Below are 26,315 nucleotides of genomic sequence, written 5' to 3' on the forward strand. Positions count from 1 at the left end.
TTCTTACCGCTTACGCTTACTTCTTACTGCTTACTGCCATTGTAGACCACGCTTGAGATATTTTTGCGAGATTTATGGCTAGGACATTAAGTATTTTTGCAATATTGCTGTGATATTTATGCAATATTTCAGTGATATTCCTGCAATATTGCAGCAACATTTAAGAAATATTGTAGCAACATTCCTGCACGACTGCAGTAATATTTCGGCAATATTTTGCAATTTTTCTGCAGTATTGTGACTATATTTCATGGGTATTCCTGCAAGATTGTGGCGATATTTCAACAACATTGTGGCAATAGTCCTCTGATATTGTGACAATATTCCTACAACATCATAACAATATTCCCGCAATATTTCTGCGAGACTTATGCCTAGGACATTAAATATTTCTGCAATATTGTTGTCACATTTATGCAATATTTTAGCAATATTCCTGCAACATTTCTGTAATATTGCGGTGCTGTGTGGGATTATACCGTATATGTATAAAGAGTATTTACAAGAATATTTTATTATAATAAAAATGCTGTCATGTATGTATTAATCAAGTTTTAGTTCGATATAGTTTTTAAAGTCAAATTAGATATTAACATTTCGTCAATTATAATAAGAATAACATCTTTGAACAAAAAAATATCAAAATATGTAGAATATATACACATTCGATATGTATATTCGATAGTGAAGGTTTATAATTTATTATAATACTATATAAACTTAAATAAAACCGTACATTACACCGTATATGTATAGAGAGAATTTACAAGTACATTTTATTATAATCGTCTTAAAGAGGTCTTAAAGACGTCTTATGTCCCAGTTTTGGACATTGTGCTGTCTGGGTTCGTATGATATGATATGATCTTCATGATATTAATCATACACAATGTCAATTCTTTTTGTTTTGCACATGTTAACATGTTACACATGCCGAGAGACGTGGACAGCGATACATCATGTATAGTATTCGAGGTACCTCGAATTATTACGCATTATTATTACGCAGGATTTTTCTGATTTTAACGGATCTTACTCGAAGTAAGGACATACCCGAGTCGAAATTATATCAGCATTCATAGTTTATCATCTGAAAAATGATAAAATAGCTTGAGATTTGATTATTCGTTAACCTAATTTTACGTAACATAAGTTCTACTTTTCTTTTCTCATAAAATATGAATGTCTATTCAAGCAAGGTTGCTGAGGCAAGCTAAGGTTTATGAATACAAATTTTTAATTATGTTCTCAATTAAAAGTTGCACATAATTTAGAAAACTATGAATAATGATCTTAGAATTTGATATAAATTTTACAAGTGTTGATTTTTATTCGTCTAATAATGCTCAGATTGCTGTTTTCGTTTAGAATCTGCTAGAATATCCGTTTCTCATTCTTGTTTATCTTTCTTATTGTACCGAATCTGAATTAAAATCTCTATTAGTGAAACAGCATTATTAGATATAACCATTGTCTTTTTGCAGCTTCAGCTCTTTTGAGAGCTACAATTCTCATTATTCTCATTAGAAAAAAGAAAAGAAAAAAAAGAGAAGAAAAAAGGAAAAAAGAACTTTAAGAATAATGAGAATAAAAAGTGTTTTTCATCTCCCATTTCCTCTAATTCTTATATGATTATTTAATCCTTATATATTTATCTCATGTGCAGTTCTAACAAAGGCAATTCTATTTACGTTTTTATCTTTGTTCTCTTTCTTGCGCTGTTAAGCGAATATATAATCAACATCAACAAAAATTGCTCATTTAAATTAAGAATATAAGGATTAAGTACATATACATTATCGAGATAAATTAGTATTAAATAACTGCGGAATACATCGCTGTTGAAGACTTATCATGGGCGAGATTGCGAGAGTAGCCAGATGTAACGTTCAGATAGGACAAAGCTTATTCACTATTGCGCATCTAGATATTCTGCGTTGATTTTTCAAATTGGATGCAATTTGCAAGATCAATGTAGAATTAATATTTCGACTCGGGAAAGACTTTTTTTTATCAAATCCTAACTTGTAGAAAACTATCGATTTGAATGTCAGCAAGAAAAAAACAGAGATATTTTTGTTAGATATTTGACAAACGCCGGATTGGTATTTATCCAACGCTTAAAAAATAACACGGAGAACGTTTTAGCTGGATGAATAAATTTTCGTTACTTTCCGCTTGCGGTTTTCGATCGTTAGCGGCGATTCAAAAACGAAGAGAGAGGAGAGCGAGAAAGAGAGAGAAACGTCTTGCCAGGATTTCTGCAGACCATTTCGACAGGTTCATTTCGACAGTCTCGGTATTAAAATATTAGACGTAGAAAAAATAAGAATGAAACAAAATTTTTTATATTAGTTAGTACAGAAAGCCCGACATACTTTTGTCAAATAGAGATGAGTACCAAATTTTCTACAAGTTAGGACCAGGATAGAGAAAACGTCAAATCTTTTGCGACGATGGAATTAAACAACAATATAAATTTTGATTTACGATATTAATCGATATTCGATTTCCGGTACTGATTTACTTTCTCATTTCTCTATAAGAGAATAAAAAATTAATACGAATCGTTCGTTTATATACCCGAGTTAATTTGTTGAATAAATTAGAGGGATAAGTACTTGAAAAATGAGAACGAATTGTCATTGCACTTGGACAATCTTCTGACACTGATTTCTGGTATTGATCGATATTCGATTTTCGGTACTGATTTACTCTTTCATTTCTCTATAAAAGAAAAAAAGATTGATACAAATTGTTCATTTATCCGCATTAATTTGATGAAAAAATTAGATATTGAACGGTCTTCGATTTTCGGTACTGATTTATTTTCTCATTGTTTTATAAGACAAAAAAGATTGATACGAAACGTTCGTTTATCCGAGTTAATTTGTTGAATAAGATTAGAAGGGTAAGTACTTGAAAAATGAGAACAAATTGTCATTGCACGTGTGCAATTTTTTGACACTGATTTATAGTATTAATCGATATTCGATTTTCGGTACTGATTTACTCTTTCATTTCTCTATAAGAAAACAGAAAATTAATATGAATCGTTCATTAATCCGCGTTAATTTGATGAAAAAATTAGTTATTGATCGGTCTTCAATTTTCGGTACTGATTGATTCTTTAATTTCTTTATAACAGAGTAAAAATTGATACGAATCGTCCTTTTATCCGACTTAATTTGTTAAGTAAATTATTGGGGTAAGTACCTGCAAGATGAAAACAACTTGTCATTGCACTTGGACAATTTTCTTGACATTGATTTATGGTATTGATCAGTCTTCGGTTTTCGGTACTGATTTATTTTCTCTTTTTTTTATAAGACAAAAAGTTGATACCAATCGTTCGTTTATCCGAGTTGATTTGTTGAATAAGATTAGAGGGGTAAGTACTTGAAAAATAAGAACAAATTGTCATTGCACGTGGGCAATTTTTTTACACTGATTTATGGTATTAATCGATATTCGATTTTCGGTACTGATTTACTCTTTCATTTCTCTATAAGAAAACAGAAAATTAATACGAATCGTTCATTAATCCGCGTTAATTTGATGAAAAAATTAGGTAATGATCGGTGTTCGGTTTTCGGTACTGATTTATTCTCTCATTTGTTTATAAGAAAAGAAAAATTGATGTGGATCGTTCGTTTAACAGAGTTAATTTGTTGAGTAAATTAGAGGGGTAAGTACCTGAAAAATAAGATCAAATTGTAATTGCACTTGGACAATTTTCTGACACTGATTTATGGTATTAATCAATATTCAATTTTCGGTACTGATTTACTCTTTCATTGTACTATAAGAAAAGAAAAAATTGATACGAATCGTTCATTTATCCGCGTTAATTTGATGAATAAATTAAATATTGATCGTGCACGATGGGGAGGAGAGAGAGAGGGATGGGGATAGGTGGTAGAAAGGTTGCTAGGAGAGGAGGGATGGAGAGGGGGAATGAGAGATGTGAAGGAGTGGAGGAGGCGAGAGGGAGGAGGAGGAGGAATAAAAGGATGAGAGAGAGAGAGCGAGGGAGAGAGTGTGAAGGAATGGAATGAATGGTGGGAAGCGAAAATCGGCGGTAGGAAATAAGAATTAAAGGTGTATCAGCGGCATATAAATATAGATATACACATATTATGTCGCTTACTTATATTGTTTGTTTTATTTTTATTTTTTTAATTTTTTTTCTCAAGTTTCAGACATATCCTATTGTGTATTCAATAATGGAAGGTCGCACAATCGAAAATTATTTAGATGTTTTAAAAAAAATTAAAAATATAGATATCAAACCAAAAAATATATACTGTTTCCTAAAAGATAAGAAGAATATATCAGTCAGTACGCTACATGATAAAATGATAAAAAATTTCGAGTACAGCTGTCAAAAGAATTGATGATATGACAGTAAACATCAATGTTACGAACTTATTCTTAGTTTGATGCATTAATCTGTCATTACACTGCTAGTAACACATCTTACTCTAATATTTGACGTTAGGATGTGATTCAACTTTTGCTCACTGGGACGCATTCAAGGACACAATAACCTGAGACTTTGGTAATCTTACTTCACAGGAAAGTGGCTTCCAACTATTAATATTCTGCAAGAACTTGGATAGCTGGGAAGCTGAAACAAAAAATTAATCGAAAGAAAGAATCGGTTCAACATCTATCATTACTGACTATACATAGATACTTAATCTTTTATTTTATGTGAATATTAATTACTTACCTGATATGTATTTCTTTATTGCAATAGTGGAAAATTTATGCCAATGCAAAGAACCAAGTCACAACCATGACCGATAATTTACTGAAGCACGCCAAAACACTGAAAAACTTAAATTATTTATTTACATTTAATAATTATTTATCTAGTTACACATATACGTACATATGCATGTACACACACACATACACACACACATACGCGCGCGCGCGCCGCACACGCACACACACACATATATATAATATATATATATATATATTTATTTATATATTATGTTTTTTACCTTATTGACTTTATGTTCTCACTCGTCTCATTTATTTTGTTATTCGCACTTTATGTTTTCACTTATGTCATTTTTATTTAATATTATAAAGTATTTTACATTTATAATTTGACGATACATGATATTTGTGACACACGTGCGTACAGCTGTCAAAAAGTTTGCGCAAACTAACAGCTTACCACTTAAACAGTATTACTAACCGTTAGGAATTAAAACTATGTCGTCTAGAAGTTTTCGTTGATACCAACCTTGTCTCCGCTATTTTTCGGGAAACTGTCGCGTTACCCTCTAATTGGAACGCAGCCATCGTCGTTGGAGAGCGTTGTTTCGGTTCTCTCTTTCCCAGGTTATACACGTGTTCATACAGAATATTCATACCAGCGTAATAACTGTATGAAAATAATTATCGTATGTATTGAGTTGCAAAAACAACGTAGCAATTATGTTGGTGCTGTTCGAAACAGCGGCAGGATATGCGATCTTCAAGGTAAGTTAGACTTTGATTAAGTTGTTATGTCTAACCAAACAGCCAAGTGTTGTATGTGTTAACTCTTTTTTTTTTTACTCTACCGCGAAATCATAAATACACTGTTGTCAACAAAATAATGTAATATTGTATTATATTACGGATATATGTAATATTAAAATGACTTTTTAGTTGCTGGATAATAATAAACTTGAACAGTCGGAAAATCTATACCAAGATTTTGCAACGCCGGAAGACGCCCATGGAATGTAAGTATGAGTTTTTCTTCGGAAATTTCCTTCTGAATAGTAGGGATTATTAGTAGGATTTATTATTATTATACTTATTATTGTCAAATAAAATTATGATTATTTATGTGCAATAAATTATTTATAATTTGAAGTTAACTTTTTGCCTATGTATTTAACAAAATATTGTGTAGCTTTGTGTAAGATATTGTATAGCTCGAATATCAATCGAATTTATTTCTGCTTTTACAGTATTAGCTTACAGCACTTTTACAAGTTCGAAGACACGACTGAAGCATTGTTAGCTATTACAGCAGCTGTGGAAGGTAAACTATGCAAATCTTTGAAGAAAGCTCTCAGGAAACACTGTGAGATGCATGAACAAATAGCAGTCGCTGATGTCAAACTGGGTAATGCCATAAAGGATAAATTAGGTTTGAATTTTATAAGTAATACAGCAGTACAGGAGTTAATGAGAGGCATCAGGAGTCAGTTGGACAGTCTGCTAGGTGGAGTACCCAAGAAAGAAATGACTGCTATGAGGTTAGGCCTGGCACATAGCCTTTCTAGATATAAATTGAAATTCTCACCTGACAAAGTTGATACTATGGTAATACAAGCAGTAAACTTGCTGGATGAGTTGGATAAGGAATTAAATAACTACATGATGCGATGCCGTGAGTGGTATGGCTGGCACTTTCCAGAGCTGAGCAAAATCATCCAGGATAATATGGCTTATGTGAAAACAGTACAAATTATCGGTATACGAGACAATGCTGTAGATTGTGACTTGTCAGACATCCTGCCCGAGGAGATCGAAAAACAAGTGAAGGAGGCTGCAGAGGTTTCAATGGGTACGGAAATCTCCAATGAAGACGCTGAATTCGCGCAGTATCTATGCAGTGAGATAATACAACTGTCCGACTACAGAAGTCAGCTATTCGACTATTTGAAGTCCAGGATGATGGCATTGGCGCCAAATCTGTCGATACTCGTAGGTGAACTGGTTGGTGCACGTCTCATGTCGCATGCTGGTTCTCTCGTCAATCTTGCCAAGCATCCGGCGTCCACCGTGCAGATTCTAGGCGCGGAGAAAGCGCTCTTTCGCGCACTTAAGACAAAGAAAGATACGCCTAAATATGGTCTGATCTATCATGCGAATCTTATCGGGCAATCTTCGAAAAAGAACAAGGGCAAGATGTCCAGGATGTTGGCGGCTAAAGCTTCTTTGGCGACGAGATTTGATGCATTGGGCGAGAGCACCAACTTCGATCTCGGTGTGGAACATAAGCAGAGGCTGGAGGCACGATTGCGGCTCCTCGAAGAAGGAAACATACGTAGAATTAGTGGTACTGCTAAAGCGAAAGCTAAATTCGAGAAGTATCATAGCAAGAACGAGTACGCACAGTATCCTACGTCCATTGATTCAACCTTACAGAAGGAAACTAAACACAAACCCTTAATTGAAGAGATCAAAGAAGAGCCACAGCAAGACAACGAGGAAGTTGATAAGAAGAAAAAGAAAAAGAAGAAGCTTAGCTTGGACATTAAGACAGAAGAAACAGAAGAGACACAAATAAAACCGTCGGCAGAACCGACTGACGAAACGAAAAAGAAGAAAAAGAAACGTAGCTCAGTGATCGCGACAGAGGACGCAGGAGAATCTTCTGTTGTGCAAGAAACGCAAGTGAAAACTGAAATGACTGACGAACCGAAGAAGAAAAAGAAAAAACGTAGTTTAATAATCGCAACAGAGGACACAGAAGAGTCTTCTGCTGTGCAAGAGGCGCAAGTAATAACCGAGCTGACTAATGAATCGAAAAAGAAAAAGAAGAAACGTAGCTCAGTGATCGCAACAGAGGACATAGGAGAGTCTTCTGGTGTGCAAGAAGCACAAATAGAACCTGAATCAACCAACGTATCGAAAAAGAAAAAGAAGAAACATAGTTTAGTGTTTGAAACAGAGATGTCTTCTGCTGTACAAGATGAGGAAGATCCATGTCCTGTACCGAAGAAAAAGAAGAAACGTAGCTCATTGATCGCAACGGAAGGTGTAGGAGAATCTTCTGGTGTGCAAGAAGCACAAATAGAAACTGAGTCAACTAATGTATCAAAAAAGAAGAAGAAACATAGCTTAGCGTCTGTAACCATGGGGTAAATAAAACGATTATTATAAAAATACTTTCAATCTTTTCATCTGAATTCCTCTTTAATATTAAGGTAATCTAAATGTAAACATTTGATATACCCTACCATATTGTTGAAAAGAACTTCTCATAATACAACCATATAAGACCTATTTGTAGGTAATTTGAAGAATTATACAATGTTGAGAGTCTGTCAAATGTTGATTTTAAAATTCTGACAGTCTGAAATATCGAAAGGAAGGCGGAGTATATATATGTAAAAATTATATTTATAAGAATAAACAATATTTTACATAAACTAATCATGTACTGTACTCATATTTTGTATCCATGTAACAAATATTTCTTCTATAATAAAAAAATGTTTTTACTTTGCATGAGAATTATCATATATCGTTACCAATATTGAAGATACAGCAATGTAACAGCATTTGTATTTAAGACATTTTAGCATATCTTTCATTGTTGTTGTTATCGTTATAATTTTGTATTTAGATCTTTTTTATCATATTCCTTTATCATTTCCTTTTCAATTATTCATTTTCTTCTTTTGCCCTACAAGTAGAGATTACGCCATAAGTCTTTATTGTCATATCGGGTACTCAAAATTCTTTACGACATGAATTTACCGGCAGTTTCGACAGCTTTGGATAGAACAAAGATATCCGCTTGTATCTTTATTTCCTCGGCTGCAACAGATCACTCTCCTGCTTCGTCTTTTTCTTTTTTTGAGACATAGATCCACTTGTAGTTCTTGTGCGTACTGGAAGATCCCGCTACGTCTTCTATTTTGTATTCCATGTCACGTTTCTTCGGTAGAGGACAGATCATTAGTCCAGTATATGTATATGTTAAATGTGATACAAATTGTATTTTCCTACACAGCGTGCAAATTGTATAAATTTACTTTGTAAATGTTAATGCAATCAACCAATTATGACGATGAAATTAAAATATATTAATATACTATTAATTTCGTTTATTAAATTTCTTTATATAATAATCTCTCCTTTTCTGATAGCGTTTATAAAAGTTCTCAAAAAAAATCTTAATGTTGATCAAGTTTAAGTTATATAAGTTGAAATTATATATTGTTTACATCAATCTTAGAGGAATCTAGACAAAAAAGCTGAAAGTAATTTTATAACAGAATTATTTTATTTACCCCATAATACGGAAATATAATTATTAAGTTTACTAAATATTTTCCTAATATGTCCTAACACTAATATTTGTTTACTATGTGTGACTTTGAAACAGTTACATAACAACTACATAATAGCCAAATTTTTGAAAGTATTATTAAGTTTCATATATATTAGTATATAATTTCGTTTTTAATTTGCAGAAATATATATCATTTCAGAAAGACATAAATTATAATTAGATTGTATACAAATGTATGATTATATATGACATTGTACGACAGAACTCGCTTGAAATTGTCATCAAGTTAATGACGGATACAAAACTGACTGGCTAAATATCTTACATCATGGTATATTCTAATTTGATAATTAACGTCGATTTCTACGATAATTAGCGACAATTGTATTTTCTTTTTATTTCCGTGACTCGTAAGAAATAATGTAAAACAACCATTGACAGAATATTTCTTACGAACGTTACACGCAATAAATTGGGATGACTTGAAAATCAATTGCGCGATTACTGATTTTGATAACTGCCAAAAAACAATATATAGCTCATCATATATTTTCTACACGCGATATGAATTGAACATCGATTGAATCGCAATCGATGTCATATATGACATATATCGTTGCATCTGCAATAATGTAGCGTAAATTTAAATCAATTTCCATGTTGATGTATAGACACACATTCGGTATATATTGCAGACTTCACGTAAATTCACGCAAACAAGTGCATCTTTTATAGGAACACAAGATACTCTAGTTGCGACACATTTCGCGTACACATTAAAACCGCAAACAATATCATTTCTATCAGACGCAATCAGTGATGCCATCGGCGCGAATATTTATAAATAATTAACTGCAAGAGATACCTAGAAGCGGATTTACCGAGTTTCGAAGAAGCTTGCAACGATACTTGTCATGATTAAATATCTACGACTTGACTAGCTGGTGTCTAATTTGCATACATTAGCATTGTTGACAGCTTTTTCGTTTTACTCCGATATTTATCGCGCTTTGCAATTATACATCACGTATGCATCTAGAATTAAATGCACTCACCACTTAGTTGTCTCATTTTCAAACAGACCGGCATGATAGCTTTAATAATATTCAGTACAAAGTTATTAATATTTTCTAATCGTACAAATTCCTTTCTAAACATTAATATAAAGCTACCGCTGCGACAAGTGTACTGCTTTGACAAGATCGCTTCTTCTACTATTAATAATCAATAAATAATAAATCAACATTGTATACAATTAAAAAATCTTAATAATCGAAAGGCAACCATGCCCAAGGCTATTATGCCGATCACTGTACACACGATACATCTCTTCTTTCAATCTTTTACACATTCTTTTTTCATTTACATTTAATAGAACTGATATTGTCTACGGCTGTATACACACATTCAAACTCACATTCCTTCACACATAACATATATGCACACATATGTATTTTCTTTCGTATTCCTTAGAGAACAAAATGTGTTTCATTCCAATTGAATTATACGTTACGATATTATAGATCGTGTCGCGTAAAACCAAATTGCGTGAAAGCACATCTTTACGCGTACGGTTGGTTCACCGTAAGAAGCTCGCGTGCATTCTAGCGTATACAGAATGCGGTGCGCATATAGAATTATACTGCTGTGATTTGCATTTCGCTTTACTTCCGGCCCTACATCCGGCACGTGTCTTCACTGCTTCCGCCTGGTGAATCGCAAGTGTGCGTCCCTCTGAACGGCAACAAGGGCAATTGTATAAAAATATATATCGTGACAATTGCGCAATAACACGTATAACACGGCAGAATAATTGCCATTATTATCGCACTCGTACTTGGTAGACGATACGACTCATGAACCTTGCGAGGGGATTACGATCCCTCAACTTCGATACATACAACTTTTTATCGTTTTTCTTTCTACTAGTCGTTTTGTTACACGCGTTTGCGCGTGTAAACGTATGATTTACGACAACGCAGAAAAATAGATTATGTTAATTACGTCCGCAAGCTACACGCGGATCCTGAATATCGCGTATAACTTTCTTTCTCGTCGATTCCTCTCAAATTTCGCTCCGCGAATAACATACACGAAAAGTATACACAATATATTATTTATATATATATATATGTCCTTTTCTTTCTCTTTCATTAATAATATAAATTAGTAGACGTTATAATTTCTAAGTCCTGTTTCAAATTAAATTTGTACAACTTGCCGGTAGCGAACTATATAATTGGCGTTAGTCGTATTTGAGTGTAACACAAAATCTCTGATTCGTATATATTTTGAATTTGCTCTACGCACACTGATAACGCATCGAGATTGTAAATAATATATAAAAAAAATTGTAAAGCAATCTAGGATCCAAGCTTCTCTCCAGATGCAGAACTGGATCTAGGCGTAGACTTTTCGCTCCCTAATCTTTCACTTTTTTGTTCGTGTCTGACTGATCAGCCTGCAAATATTTTTGATAGCGCGTACTCTGAGAAATTACTGAGACACAATGACCGGTACGCGCACTCGGAAGAGAAGCGTGACTACGAGATTTCATAGGAATTCTACAAATATACCTTGTTATAATAAACTCTTGATCAATATATAAAGTAGCAGCAAAGTATAGTTCGTGTGTGTGTATATATATATATATATATATGCCAAATATATGCGTATATGTGCAAAATAGAATATGAAAACGCAAGCGCGCAGTGCAAGTTGTCACGGAACGCACAATCTCAACTTCAATTGCTTAATTTTCTCGGCGAATTCAGCGTCGACTTTTCCCAGTGGAGAGGTTCTGGAGAACGGAAATTTCTCGATATTCTCTACACACACACACACACGTCTCTCTAATTAAAGCTCGAACTGAAAAGGAAAAAACAAAATCGATTTGAATTTAAGCGAATAATAAAACTTCATGGTTCAATCGCATATTATCTGCTGGAGTTCATCTACTTACAATTTGAACTATACGAACCGTCCAACCGAAGAAAAACCGACGTCGAGCGTGTAATTGAAGTTAAGACTACGGTTTTCAGGACACCCTGTGCTGACATCATTCACGATCTCTTCATTCACTGACATCATTTACGAACAGCGTGGCGACACATAAAATGAGTGTATATAAAGTGCATAAAAAATACAAAGAGCATCTAACTTGCGCGACAAACGCGGATAGGCAATCTCCTCTTTTCCTCATACGCTTTCTGCCTCTCGTCCCCAAGTCTCTGCAGTGAAATAATGTGGATGAATATTGCACACAAGACAAGTACTCGACGTGTATTGCAGGCTGTTATGAAGCATTCGCAAACTTATCCTACACATTGCGAATCGCATAAGTTTTTATATTTCTATACAGCTCCAAATATCCTTCCTCTCTATTTCTAGATTATATCTTTTACAATGTTCATATGTACTTTTCATATATATATATAGTTTCTTCCCTCTTACACATGTATATGCGTATTATAATTCCTTTAGAATACCATGATCGTGTATCCGAGGCGATGTGTGTATATATATATATATATATGTCTATGTGTATATATGTACAAATACATAATAAAATAATACGACGCTGACGTTTCCAGCACGGCGCCTTGGCATCCGATGCTCCTTCCTTACGTCCGTCACGATACGTTTATCGGATGCTCGTGAACAGATTCAGTACAGACTTGTTCTCCTTCTGGCTGCGCGCCTTGCTGAAGACGTTCCAGAAGCGCAAGGTCTCGTCTCCGGCGCCGGTGACGATCGCCTCGCCATCCGGAGACATCGCCAAGTACAGCACGCGATACGAATGGCCGGTGAGCTTGGCGACTTGAGTGAGGCTCGGGTACTTCCACACGAGGATCTGGTTCTGCGAGTAGCCGTGCGTACTGACCAACTCGGAGCTGTGTTTACTCCACGCGAGGTTGCACACCTGCGAGCCCGTGTCGACCGATTGCATCGGCTGGCCAGTTAGTGTGTTCCAGAAACGAATACAACGGTCGGCGGTGCCACCGCCGGAAGCTAGTAATCCATGGTGATGAGGTGACCAGGCGATAGCCTTCACCGCCGCCAAATGTTCAGTGTAGGTCTGGATGGGTGAGAGGGAGTGCAGATTCCACACATATAGTCGATTGTCATTGCCGCCAGACGCGAGGTACTGATTATCTGGCGACCATTTGAGGCCGCACACTTCCTGTCGGTGAGCGCCGAGTCGTCGTTCGCCGACCACGCACGGCGTCCTCACATCCCTCTGCAGTATCAACCGATCCCTGCTGCCAGACGAAAGTACCTCGCCATTCCAGGCGAGAGCGCCTACCCGGGCGCTGTGACCCTGCAACTTGCTCACCTGCTTGTTCACTCCCACATCCCACACCTGGATGTAGCCCATGTGTGTACCTACTGCTACCAGATTACCCCTCTCGTTCCACGCAACAGATGTGACACTGTTTCCATCACTAGACAGGTCGCACAGTCGTGTTACTTGGCTGGTGCATGCCGACCAAAGGTAAACACAGCTGCCTAGACCAACACTGAGGACATTCTGAGAGGACCAGTCAACCAGATTCAGGTAAAAGTCATCCTGCAACTCTGGTGCATCAAGTACTTTAAAAGGTATTCTTGAGATCTTCCTAGTGGCTTTCCTGGGTGACCTTAGTAGTTTCTGGCTTTTTGCACTGAGTGGTGACAAAGAGTAAGGTGAACTCTGATCCAACAGAGTGCGATCCTTGGTGGGTGTAGTATACTTGAAGAGATTTCTCGTCACCAACGGCGACAATACCCGACGTTCCTCACACTGACCCTTGACGTCCTCGATACTCGCACCCAACAGCTCGTTTTTCAGCAGGCAAGAGTAAGCGATACCATCGCGACTGCTCTCGCCGTTCTCCCTCGTCTTCTTCGCCACCAAGCCGCCGCGGCCGTTCTCGCTGATCATAGAGAACGTGGTCTGCCAGTTGTTGCCCGACCGAGTCGGTATGAAACGGTCATAGCTGTTGTTGCCCGCTGATGTCTTCGTAGGCGAGAAATAGACAGACGAGTAGGCGGTGGCAGACACAGCACCACCACCACCCGTCGCTCCTGAGCTATCCGCTGTGATTTTCACGCACAGCCGCTTCTCGTACTCGTGATGGAACATTATTCAGGAGTGACAGGCGACCGCGACACGACTGCACCTCGCGATTCGCAACGGAAACGTCCAACACTCACATAATTCAGGCGTCGTGCCGCGTCGCGAAATAAACTGCCTGCTCGTTCGCGTGCTTACTTGTTCTGTGAGCTGCACCAGACAATATTCACGTTGCACCACACAGACTTAACTGCTTCAACCTCAGGATTTGACACCACCCATCTCACAACGTGTTCGCCATCAGCGAATCGTTTATTCTTAACTCTCACTGTTTCGTTTAGTGCGAACTGCTGGCCGTCGTTCTGTCGCCATTCGACGTCAAATGAAGTTAAGGACTCGAGAATCGACGGCTTCCTCAGTGGGGAAATAGTTATCTTACACTCCACCAATTATGATGCTTCGTAGCTGCGAGATGCTTGCAACTTAAGCCAGCGGCACACGGTACTTGTTTTCGTGCTGGATTGCTTGCTGGATGAAAATACTGCGTTCTGATTGGTACATTTTCGAAGATGGATGGAAATGCACCAATCAGAACGCAGTATTTTCATCCAGCGAACAATCCAGCACGAAAACAAGCACCGTGTGCCGCTGGCTTTAGCAACGAAAGAATCACCAGATGTGTGGTGAAGTGACTGCGCATGCACGCATGGAGAAACTAACAATAAATGGAAAAAGAGAAAATTAAGAGTGGTTGGTGGACAGCCGTTTGCGGAAAACTTTTAAATACTGAGAAAGAGCGCTACGTACGTAACAGCGCACGTCATCGTGGAATATCGATTGACTTGCAGCTAACCACCAATGGAATTTCGGTTGGGACTGACGACCGTTATTCTATGTCGCTCGTTGCGAATTGTATTTATCAAATGAATCAGCTGAACAGCACGCGGACGAGAAACGTATGTTTACTGGATGCGTTATCGAGAACTGTCAAAGCGCGTAGGCGCGGTTCAGCAAAAAGTCATTTCTGTTATCGTAAGATACAGCCGATAAGAATGCTGGAAAAAGATGAGGCTTCTGATTTGAGCGAGGTCATCTTGCAAGAATGCACCGATGCGAATACTGAGGTATATCCATTATGGAATGGTGATGGTTGGCCTTAACCTGCCTTTTGTATAGCTGCCAAACAAACGTAGAAATTGTTTTACGATCTTCTCATTGTCCTGAGGTTATCATATCTAATATTACATTTTTGTAGCTGTGTATTTGTGTATAGCAAGATTTTATTAGGATAAGCAACTCATAATTAATAGTAATTAATAGTAATTTATAGTAATTAACAGTAATAAAGTGCATCAATAGAGTGTTAATTAAACATTTTTGTAAGGGAGAAACATCTTTTTGTATTTGAAAACAGTTCTAAATACGATTTAAAAGTTTCACTTTAGATAGTGTAAAAAATTTTTTAAATATGATCTTTTGTGCAATAAGTAATTTAAGAATTTCCTAGCTTTACTTTATTTATTAATTTAACTTGTTAACAAAATTTATAAAGTTATTTGAACAATATTTATAAAAAAAACTTATAACTTGTTCATTCAATATTTTACAATACTTTGAAATTAATTCGAGTATTTCTTTAATTTCATGTAGATGAAAATTAAATTAGATAAAAAACCAAAGAGAGTACTGCAGTTTTCTGATGGTGTGATGGAAGAATATTCCTCAGAAGATGAAGTTGATATACCAAAGAACAATAAAACAGTGTTACAAATAGATTCTGTAATTATACAGATTATATTAACTAAAATTATTGTAATAATTAAAATTACTACAATGACAAAATTATAACAATAATTTCCATATTATTTTCTAGAAAAATATGAAGTGGTTACCATGGGCGTGGCATCAGACCACATGGTTGAGTTCAAAAATGTTGGATGGTTGTGATTATGTTGGTGAATTTCTAGCCAACTTTTTTGGAATAACAGCGCCTAAGTATCAATTTGAGATCAATGAATTTTATAGACTGCAAGCACTTCAAAAGGAAATGCTTCAGAAGCAAGATTTAGAGATGGGCGGATGGAGTGAGCAAAAAAGAAATAATCTCATAAATGATAATATATTATCAGTTGAACGTAACTGACGCATTTAATTGAAATATGCATTTTATTCTAAGTGATATTGAATAATATATTAATTTATCGCCTAAATTTTATCTATGCAATAAATGTATTTAGAGCATAGAATGCATTTAAAAGCACTCTTTATGATCTGGTGGAATTATTAGATTAAATAATTGCAATGCTATTGCTCTAATGCTATACTCAGGATTAATTAGCAATTGTAATTAACAGGTTGTTGCTCAAAAAATTCAAATTACTATTTTTCTATCACTTTTAAATAATAGTAAAATCTATTTTGAATAATTAATAATGAAATATAAAACTGTACATATATTTAGTATGAAGTATATACATGTATGAAAAGATGTTTGTGTTATCCATTGTGAAATAATTTGTTAACGCATCCATTTGTTGTTTATTGTATGTGAACAATATATATTTATTATATAAGATAGTATAATAATATCAAATTCATTAGTATTATGGAAAATATATATTACCTCATTGTAAAGGAACTCTGACCTGTTTTTACATCTACACATACTCATGCAAAAATAAATGACATTATCGCAATTTGTTGTAATTACATATCCACAATCTTCACATGCCATAATCAATAAAAATACACAGAATTAATAAATGTTTCTGTATTTAATAAAACGAACATTATAATTGCAATTTTTCATCATGAACAAAATTATATCTTTTCAACAAAGCCACTGATCCCTTTGAGGGAATTTTTTCTGGCAGATATCGGGGAAACGATATTGCACAGTGAATATACAATAGTGTAATCAGTACATAGTCATATAAAGGTACAAGTGTTATATTGCTCTCTGTGCAGTCGCTTTTCGAATTCACCTCGTGAGGGATTCTGTATGTAATACGTGTAACTATCATGTATATTTGCACATTGCAATCTTCTATCGAAATTTTCACCGACTAATCTCAAGTAACATAAGGTTCCAAAAGACATAAAAAACAAGGCTTCGCTCGGACTTTTGCTCTTACATCCTTTGGACGTTCAAAGTTACCGAGATGCTCTGTACGCGTCCTTAAAAACGACTTATGTTTCTGGCACGAATCTGTGTAACGCGCTAGTCAAAACTAGCAAAGAACTCTGGAGGCCCTGCGGCAGATGCCTCTGTAGCCAGGAACCTTTATATTGCTCGATGTGAGCCAACATTTTGTTTGCTATATCCGTTCTGAAAGTTGGTGGTAGGTTACACACTCCTAGATTGATGACTGCCAGTCCCATGTTGCTATTAGGATTCACACCGACTCCGATCAATGTACGACCGATCTTGCAAGCTGTCAGCATCAAATCGGAGGTCAATTGTAGTTCCTGTATCTCCATCGACGCAAATTTCGACGAGAGATTCGCTTCGTACAAGGAATGGGATATTCGTTTGATCTGTTTCGTCATTTTCTGTAAAACGTGTAACATTTTGATAATTATTCTATTATAATATTATGCAATTTAATTAATGTTATTTGTTAGCTCCGAAAATATATATTTGTCTAAAGATACTTCAAAAAACTCAAGACAAAGGTATACTTACGGCGAACAGATCGGCCGAAAGATATTCAAGATTTACGTTGTCCGGGTCAGTCAATAATCTATATAAGGTAGAACCGCGGTTATCAGGGATTTGCTGTAAATCTTTAATCGCTTGGTTCTTGCTCAATGTTAATACCAAAGTATCCAGACGTCCCAATTCCAATATCGCGCTGCCGATTTTATATTCCGAGTCTTGAAACACGTGTACGTCTAGCAATTTCGTGATACATTTTTCCCTACAAAGCAAAATAATCTTCTTAAATATGGTCGAAGAAAAGAACGAATCTCTATGATGTAAGCATGCAAGTCACCACTACCTAATAGATGCGGTCAGTTCTGGGATGTCGTAAATGTCGTCCGGGCCTAAATCTATTTCTGTTATCGGATTCCAAGCTAGACCTGCTGCTACTAGATAGCCGATCCAGGCAAAGGGATGCGGTGTGAGATGATGACTCCCTGACCAATGTGCGACAACGATACCGATAGAGTTCTGCTCCAGAGAGGTTTTTATCGCGTTTCGTGTGTTTGCACATGTCGACGCCGGACATCCCGCTAAGCTGTTATAACTGGCCGTGCCTGAGCTCGGTAGAACGTTTCCGCCTGCCATTCTGAACGCCTCAGTCCATTCGGAAAAATCGTAATCTGCCTACAACATCGAGACCTTCGTGATAAACGTTGTGCTCTTCGCTTTTAAAAACTGTTCCTGTATATGTAAAGAAACTTTCTGACTACCTGAAACCCATATTCGACGAGTACGATGTTGATGGGAATATTGTGGAACTCCGGTTTGGAATGTAAACCGTTAGAACATAATAGCAGAGTCGTGTTCGAGCTCAGGTTGAGAATATGCCAGAGTTCTTGAAGGCAGGAGTAGGACTTGAATACTTCCGACATGTCCGTTTCGATAGTCTCGTTAACGGACACATTCAAGTCAAAATTGTCAGCTTGCACCAAGAGACTAGCTAATCGCGGGCCAACATGGATATAACTTAAACTGGGGAATACTGCGAGTAATTCTTGAAATATAGGCCACATCTGCGTCAAGTGATGTTGACCGACATTAGAGTCGACGTCCAGCGTGGGAACTATGTCCAGATGACGATCCCTGCAAGATAAATCATTCATTCATTTAAAAATGTGTTCACGGTCCATCAATGCACGATAATTATACCTGCAATATCTATCCAGGGTGACCATCTCGGATTTGGAATAACAAAGCTGCCAATCACAGTTCGGTATGAGTCTGGAATAGAGATGCAAGTGAGAAATCTTGAACGATGACAGCAGGTCGATGGTATGCAGCAGATATTCCAAGGTCGGTATGCGTCCCCTGGGCGAGATGTCCAACAGCACACCACGATGAGCAAATCTCGGCTCGTCTTTAATAAACACTGGCTCTATCTCGCACGCCTCCGATCTGCTCTGACTCTTGCTCAATCGCAGAATCTGGACGAACGTACAGACCGCATAATGCAGCCCCGCTAAACTGCCAGCGCTCACTTTTATGGAGTTCTGCGAGATGTGTAGCTGATAGCCATCCCCGACATTGAATAGATTTCCGTTCACGATACATTCGATCATGTTGTCATTGAGCAATTTGCCGCAACTGGGCTGCACCTCACCGATTTTCACATCGTGACCCAGTTCCAGTAGATGAGTTCTACTGATTTCCCATACATCCAGTATTCTATGCACAGACTCGCTGCCCTAGAAAACAATTCGTGCACACACAATGTGTGACAAAAATACTGAGAAATACGACGATGATGTTGATAAAGGTTAACAAAATTAGGGGAAACTCTGACGCGTCTTTCAAATACTTTCTACGCGCTGTATAATATATTTTAGACATTCGTGGTTTGCAAATTACCTGTATTATTGATATAAAAAGTTCCTTTCCGGCGATAAATGGGGCCGTAAAGTTTTTTAGTTCAATCACAGACTTTGGTTGTGGCCACAGTAAGCTGTAGATACTCCCTTTGTCGACGATGGACTTGTTGGGGCTCTCTTTGCCCGCTTCACGCAAAGGCACATCGTAAACCGGATCCGAGGACTTGGTAGACTCGATCGAGAGTTGGCTCATATTGCTTGAGAGACTCTTCTGGCAGAAGTTTCCGTCCGCAAACGAAGGCAGGGCAGTTGTGGGACTATGCATCGTTTCGTTCTCGTTCAGCATAAAGTTTGACAGAAATCTCTGAAGAAAACAATGCAGAGACTGCTTCTTTCTGGAGAGATCATATGAAGTCTTTCCCGCGAATGTTCTGAAAAAGAGACTGCTTTTTAGTATGTTTGTGCACACACAAAGAAAACATTTGTACGATGCTCACCCTTTGGTGGCTCGCACGAGAGGATTCGCACCAGCTTGTAGCAGCTCCTGGCAGATAGCGATGTCGCCGCGATTCACCGCATCATGCAACGGTGTCGCGCCACAACCATTCTCGGCATTTACATCAGCTCCTTTATCTGCACAGAGGATCTAATATAATAAAATGTTAGAGATATACGAGTACGACATCAATCTGTATTTACCGAGTAAACATTGAACAATATCCTTGTTTCCATAACATGCTGCCCAATGTAACGGTGTATTCTTGCTACCTTGTGAATCCCATGAATTAACATCTAATCCTGCATCTAATAATTGCACTACTCTGTCTATCCTGTAAAAAATTCATACCCATATTAATGATCTAATTGTTTAATGTGTATAATATGTGCTTAATGCTTTAATCGTAAAAAAACACTTAAATCTAATCATGACGAATGATTCACATACTCTGAAGCAGCTGTTGCCCTCAATAGTTCCTCTATATAAATACGTCGTATTGCATCAGTTGCTGCGACATCTACTGCATTGTGTCCATTTGCATTCTGTACAGCTGGGTCAGCACCACAATTTAGTAGAGTTCGCACAATGTCAGCCTGATTGGTCTAAATGTAAAAACAACATACTCCAATAAAAAAAAAATAGAATGAAAAATAATACTCAATAGATTTGGTAATGAAAAAAACTTATATTCCAGACCTTGGATGCGTAAGATAAAAAAGTCCCTTCCTCCAGAACCGGTTGATTTAATATCTTATCTTTTGTAATACCCTCTGTAGTATTACCATTTTCACCTACAGGAAGAAAAACAACATAAATAGTTAAACAAATACACTCGGTAATGCCGCTACTAATATTGGTGATTTTTGGTTCTAAATTTTTAAGACAAATTTCTGCATGTATTTTCTGACACAAAGAAAGACCATTTTCCGCATAGTTACGTATTCGGGATATCAGTGTTTGTCATACATACACGCGTCCAAAAGCGACCTGATAATGTCAGTACGTCCGTGTTCGATCGCCGTGCGAATGTTCACGCAGATGCCTTGCATGTCTACTCTTTCCTGTCACGCTCAGGGTCAGGGCGACACGTCGCCTGGCATCGTCGGCAAGCCGTTCCGCTGTCAGCTGTCAGAAATCTTGCCGGTCATAACGTCAATCTCATTCAGCATATCGGCTCGACGCACCTTGATGGCACTTTGGCGGTTGGACGGTATGCATATATATTGATGTATATGTATAGATAGATGCGACCAGTGCCGTCGTCGGTGGTTTGTTCTCTTTGGATAAACTGGAACAGCGCATTAAAATTGAAGCAGACATGGGATAATTTTTGATGAAAATATGAAGGAGGAGGAGAATAAAAAATGCAACGTTTCTAATCTTTGTATATAATTAAAAATGACACATCGACTATATTTTATTACACTTTCTACGCACATTAAAAATATTTTTCTCGACGACAAAAAATAGGTAAAATTTATTGAGCTGTAACTTTGGCAAAAATAATGGATAATGAAGTGGTTCAAGAAGCATTTTACAATTGAAAATCTCAAGTTTTTAGAAATATTATTAGATGTAATATTTACTAATTTTTTACGATGCTACAGAAATAAAAATCAAGATCTATTAAATGCCAAAACTTTTTAAAAAGTTTGATAAGTTATTCATAAATAAATGGTTCTATATGAACAAGATCTATATATATATATATATATCTTTTAAAAACAAAAATTTTTATTTGCAGATATGAAATTTTTGTGAATTTTTTAACGTCAAAGTAAAAAGCGTCCTAATTTTGATCGCTTATAAAGAATTAAAGAATCAATATACGATAATTATCAGAAAATAAAAATAAAGCCTAATATTTCCTTTTCGAGATATATTAATCTACTTTTTTATAAATACGTATGTCGTTGAATAGTAGTGTTTGAAAAATAAAATCTGTTAACTTTGGTTACGTTCCGAAATTCATTGCCAGTATTGAAAATCTATAGTATACGTGACACAAACTATGTATTTTCAGTACTGGCATTTCGGAACGCAGCCTTTATTGTTGAGTTATACCAGAGAGAAGAAGGAGAGGTGGCATGGGTCGCTTTTAGCCGAGCCCAGTGTGAGGCGCCCTCTGTACAACCGTGCACATGACTACGATGGCAATGTCCATGACTCTTTTCTGATTCATCTTTGGAAATGTACCAATCAGAACGCAGTATTTTCATCCAGCAAGCAATCCAGCACGAAAACAAGCACCGTGTGCCGCTGGCTTTAAAGCTAAGACTCCATGCATGCGGTGAGCTCCGGCAAACGGTTGCGGTGACCAATTAGGAGACAGACGCATGCCGGAGCTTGCCGCAACCGGACTTGCGCCTCCCTCCTGATTGGTCATCGCAGCATTTGCCGCAGCTCACCGCATGCATGGAGTCTTAGCTTAATTCCATAGACCCATTATTAAAGCCAGCGGCACACGGTGCTTGTTCTCGTGCTGGATTGCTTGCTGGATGAAAATACTGCGTTCTGATTGGTACATTTCCGAAGATGGATGGAAATGCATCAATCAGAACGCAGTATTTTCATCCAGCAAGCAATCCAGCACGAAAACAAGCATCGTGTGCCGCTGGCTTTAGATTTGTTCGCGTTGCTTGCACTTTTGACACTTTTATATCTAACGCTCGTTATACATCGGACGCAATGAACGACATCCAATAAGGCCCAGTTCCACAACTTGCTTTAAACGGAGTTTAAAGCTAAACCGATGATTAAAAGCAATAGTATATGCGCATATACTATTGCTTTTAACCATCGGTTTAGCTTTAAACTCCGTTTAAAGCAAGTTGTGGAACTGGGCCTAAGAGTTCTTTTTTCTAAAGAGAGGCTAGTGTGCATAACGGGCATGAGGTATAAAAGTGTCAAAAGTGTAACCAACGCGAACAGACCTATTGTCTCGTAAAATAACGAGTCCAATAATTTTCAAAACTCTTATTTATGGAAGATTTATACTGGGCAAGGCGTACGACATATGACGTCCGATATTTAATGAGAGGACAGTTTTTCGATGGAAGATTGAATCTTTTATTACCCTTAAAAATAACAGGTTTAGTAATCTTCGGACCCATTATTTTTACAAGTAAATTTTAGTATATACATTTTATATTGATGCAGAAAATTTGATTTGAAAAAAAAAACATTAATTCTTGTTGCATTAGTACTCTTTCATAGTACAAAATGTTATAATAATCTTAAATAAAAATGATCTGAGTGATATAAATGAGTGAAATAAATCCGATCAAGCCGGATTGGAGGGATATCTTTGTCAGCACGATGCTCATTGGTTAATTCAAGTTGTGCCTATGCGCTGATGCGAAAGCGAGTAACGTACCGCGTCCTTTTCGATTCGAAAATCCGTAGAGATAGTTCCCACAATTGCGGCTCGTCGAAGGTGGGACTTTTGTCATGAATTATTGTTGTCCAGTACGCCGCAAACATATGGTTTCACAGGCTTGTTGTAACGATCGTAAAGTAATGTCGTAAAAATTATAATGAATTATCGTCAAACAGCTACAAAATTTACATCTCGCGATACGAGAGCCGAGTTAGGTTACGTTCGTTGCGTCGTATAAGTTCGAAGTTCGGATCGTTGCGTTTTACGCGTTTAATCCAATAACAAATAATAATCTCGCGTGCGTATTGTTATCGGAAATGTCGGAAAAGATTGTCGCGCATCATCGTGGCGAAATATCATTGAAGAAATGTTCCGTAAGTTGAAATTGAGGTATCGGGCGTCTCGAGTGAAGTTTGGCACATTTGATACATCGAGAATCGCAACCGTACAATATATTGCATACAACGGTTCTAAAATGGCTCGCGGATAATGCGGCCTCAATAAGCTACAACATATTTTTCCGCGATTTTCCCTCACCGAAAGAGAGTCTCGTATCCGATTCGTCATCAACAATATCGAAGGTAAATTTCACGCGTTTGTCCTACTAAGGTACCGTTAGATCAAAGCGAACATGTTGCGGAGCAGTTTATCGAAAGTATCGAGCAAACTTACGCACATTTCTCGTATTCTTCGCGTGAACTCATTATAGTAAAGTTCGGAGTTCAAATTGCTGCAGAGAAAGAAAATTGCGAAAGGAGAAAGGCTGAACATCGCGTCAAAATCTAATTATTTGATACGTACAATGTAACCCATGTAAACATTAAATAATAGTAACATTACATCAATGTTGTAATTCCTCATTCAACAGTATAAATGTGCGATATAATATATACATGCGTACAATAATTGCATTGTTGAGTGGGAAATGATACTGCTATAATGTTACTATTACTTGATGTTCACTTGATAAATATGAATATAAAGAAGGAGACCTTGTGTACAACGTACAATCTATTTATTATTTACAACAACGTACCAATGTTACGTAAAACGTACCACATTGTGTTTTATCTAATAAGTTGCTTATCACACTGTGTTTAAAAAAAAAAACGGCGCGCGATCGTACCGCCTGATGGGCAAGAACTATGGCTCGATTTCCTCGGTCGAGACCAGCTCCAGTCGACGAGTAATCACGATTCGGTGCGTGATCGTTCGCCGAGCATGCAAACACGGTCTTGTCGCGTTTACGCGACGACGAACATCCGGCTACAGGCGGATGTGCGTGTGAACTATGTGTTGAAGTTTGTTTGAATGTGTGTATGTGCATGTGTGAATTAATCGCACATATATAATTATGTAGCAAGCAGCAGAAAGTAGCAATGTCGTTTACCTATTGGTTTAGGTTTGCGCAAATCGGTCGGATTCTCACGTGGTTTTCACGCAAATCCGCCTGTACCGCGTCTCGAGTACGTAGCGCGACGGAACGAGGAAAATCGCCGTGACTGCGAAATCAGCGTGTCGCGTTTTCAGTTTTCTTTTTCTTTTCTTTCTAATTTTCCCTCCGGTGCGAATTTCCGCGACTTGAGTCGTCCGTCTCCGAAAACCCGAGTGTTTTCCCTCGGAACCGTTTGGACAGTTCGATCATGCAACTTTTTGAGTCTCTCTCGTCCGAGGCCTAATTTTTCTCGTGCGTTTTTCAGCCATCGTTCGAGATCGTCGCACTTTTCTCACCGTGGGCGTGGAGAGCAATCGGGAAAGATGCGGAACGAGGAGGACTGGTGGAACTTTGATGGGCAACTTCGCATACTTCGCCAGGAATGCGACATATATGGTGAGTCCAAATGCCATTTAGATTTTCCCTTTGTTACATGCGCGCGTGTACGGGTGTCTGTTCTTTGTAGCTGCACTTTCCGACCTATCTCTCGTAAGCTCTCTATCGTCTTCTCTTTCTTTCAGCGAGTGTCAAATATATGCCTACTTTATTTTAAGTACAGACAATGTAACTTGATGTAGCTGTAAAAGAACATACCCTACATCGCGTCGTGATGCATATCGCTGTGGTAGCGATCTAACGAGCGCTTCGTTATAATGTGAATTTTATTGACATGTTTAGGCGTGATAAAACGCCCGCGTCACATATAGAGATACTTATGTATCACGTACATTCTCATACAAGGACTTTCATGCACTCCACATCGTGTCTGTCGTGTATACGTGCGTGTACATGTATGTATGTGTGTATGTGTGCTGTGTAGAGATGTATATATATACTTTTATAATATATATATATATATATATATATATATATATATATATATCGTAGCGTAACACGTTCAACGTGACGCAAAAACAGAAATCAATTAACATTACAACGCCTTTGTGCCATTTTTCTCTATCCTACACCTATAACGCTCCTTATTTCCCGCAGTTGAATCCTTCTAACTTGGATTCTTCGAGAATGCGCGCATAAGAGTCGAGCAAATCTTGTTTCGAGTACGGACAGAATTATATTTCTGTATTATAGAGTAACGAATTGCGAAACTTTACCATATTATCGGTTTACCGGTTATCCGTTTTGTAACGCGATCCTCTCTCATTCCGGATCCTATTTGTTTGCATGATAATGAGACGGTAATGAAAGCGAGCATGTTCAACGTTAAATGCGCGCAGTGATCTCTCGAGAACCGCGGTGTTTAAAATTGCTTTGAAATATTAACTAATTTGCTTTTTCTTTCTCTCTCATTCTTTCCCTTTGTCGTGCATTTTATCTCTTCGCGAAATCGCGATCGTGTATCACTTTACGCTTTGTTGATTTTTCAAAATC

General features: G+C 37.3%; 4 protein-coding genes and 1 long non-coding RNA gene across 5 annotated transcripts; 2 read left to right on the top strand and 3 right to left on the bottom strand.

Annotated features, from left to right (window-relative positions):
* Positions 1–4,294: 4,294 nt before the first annotated feature.
* Positions 4,295–5,207, bottom strand: LOC105192241 (uncharacterized). The gene is made up of 3 exons (XR_850515.3): positions 5,016–5,207; positions 4,736–4,842; positions 4,295–4,630 (listed from the first exon to the last, which is right to left on the bottom strand). It is a non-coding gene; the product is annotated as an uncharacterized LOC105192241 (long non-coding RNA).
* Positions 5,208–5,290: 83 nt separating this feature from the next.
* Positions 5,291–7,910, top strand: nop5 (nop5 ribonucleoprotein). Its single transcript, XM_011156224.3, has 3 exons — positions 5,291–5,502; positions 5,674–5,750; positions 5,982–7,910. The coding sequence occupies exons 1-3, from the start codon at positions 5,458–5,460 to the stop codon at positions 7,885–7,887; spliced, it is 2,028 nt and encodes a 675-aa protein (XP_011154526.1). The 5' UTR covers positions 5,291–5,457; the 3' UTR covers positions 7,888–7,910.
* A 1,124-nt stretch (positions 7,911–9,034) lies between these two features.
* Positions 9,035–14,573, bottom strand: fzr (fizzy and cell division cycle 20 related). The gene is made up of 2 exons (XM_011156223.3): positions 12,006–14,573; positions 9,035–11,911 (listed from the first exon to the last, which is right to left on the bottom strand). The coding sequence occupies exon 1, from the start codon at positions 14,166–14,168 to the stop codon at positions 12,687–12,689; it is 1,482 nt and encodes a 493-aa protein (XP_011154525.1). The 5' UTR covers positions 14,169–14,573; the 3' UTR covers positions 9,035–11,911; positions 12,006–12,686.
* A 247-nt stretch (positions 14,574–14,820) lies between these two features.
* LOC105192237 (protein FAM177A1) lies at positions 14,821–16,491 on the top strand. Its single transcript, XM_011156222.3, has 3 exons — positions 14,821–15,223; positions 15,750–15,878; positions 15,973–16,491. The coding sequence occupies exons 1-3, from the start codon at positions 14,825–14,827 to the stop codon at positions 16,240–16,242; spliced, it is 798 nt and encodes a 265-aa protein (XP_011154524.2). The 5' UTR covers positions 14,821–14,824; the 3' UTR covers positions 16,243–16,491.
* Positions 16,492–16,532: 41 nt separating this feature from the next.
* On the bottom strand, positions 16,533–21,337 carry LOC105192236 (uncharacterized). The gene is made up of 11 exons (XM_019845602.2): positions 21,083–21,337; positions 20,809–20,903; positions 20,560–20,714; positions 20,313–20,443; positions 20,111–20,246; positions 19,654–20,044; positions 18,955–19,490; positions 18,516–18,888; positions 18,101–18,429; positions 17,785–18,019; positions 16,533–17,651 (listed from the first exon to the last, which is right to left on the bottom strand). Exons 1-11 carry the CDS (start codon positions 21,159–21,161, stop codon positions 17,289–17,291), a joined length of 2,823 nt encoding a protein of 940 aa, XP_019701161.1. The 5' UTR covers positions 21,162–21,337; the 3' UTR covers positions 16,533–17,288.
* Positions 21,338–26,315: the final 4,978 nt, after the last annotated feature.

Source organism: Harpegnathos saltator, unplaced genomic scaffold (assembly GCF_003227715.2).
Source record: "Harpegnathos saltator strain DR-91 unplaced genomic scaffold, Hsal_v8.6 scaffold117, whole genome shotgun sequence".
Classification (NCBI taxonomy): Eukaryota; Metazoa; Arthropoda; class Insecta; order Hymenoptera; family Formicidae; genus Harpegnathos; species Harpegnathos saltator.

Excerpts from the sequence above, each read along its gene's own strand:
- fzr (XM_011156223.3), bottom strand. The coding sequence starts at position 14,168 with ATGTTCCATCACGAGTACGAGAAGCGGCTGTGCGTGAAAATCACAGCG.
- nop5 (XM_011156224.3), top strand. The coding sequence starts at position 5,458 with ATGTTGGTGCTGTTCGAAACAGCGGCAGGATATGCGATCTTCAAG. Across the intron at positions 5,503-5,673 it reads CAGGATATGCGATCTTCAAG|TTGCTGGATAATAATAAACT; the intron begins GTAAGTTAGACT and ends ATGACTTTTTAG. Across the intron at positions 5,751-5,981 it reads CCGGAAGACGCCCATGGAAT|TATTAGCTTACAGCACTTTT; the intron begins GTAAGTATGAGT and ends CTGCTTTTACAG.
- LOC105192236 (XM_019845602.2), bottom strand. The coding sequence starts at position 21,161 with ATGCAAGGCATCTGCGTGAACATTCGCACGGCGATCGAACACGGACGT. Across the intron at positions 20,247-20,312 it reads TATTGTTCAATGTTTACTCG|ATAAAGGAGCTGATGTAAAT; the intron begins GTAAATACAGAT and ends TCCTCTGTGCAG. Across the intron at positions 17,652-17,784 it reads TTTCGGCCGATCTGTTCGCC|AAAATGACGAAACAGATCAA; the intron begins GTAAGTATACCT and ends CACGTTTTACAG.
- LOC105192237 (XM_011156222.3), top strand. The coding sequence starts at position 14,825 with ATGGAAAAAGAGAAAATTAAGAGTGGTTGGTGGACAGCCGTTTGCGGA. Across the intron at positions 15,224-15,749 it reads GCACCGATGCGAATACTGAG|ATGAAAATTAAATTAGATAA; the intron begins GTATATCCATTA and ends AATTTCATGTAG. Across the intron at positions 15,879-15,972 it reads CAGTGTTACAAATAGATTCT|AAAAATATGAAGTGGTTACC; the intron begins GTAATTATACAG and ends ATTATTTTCTAG.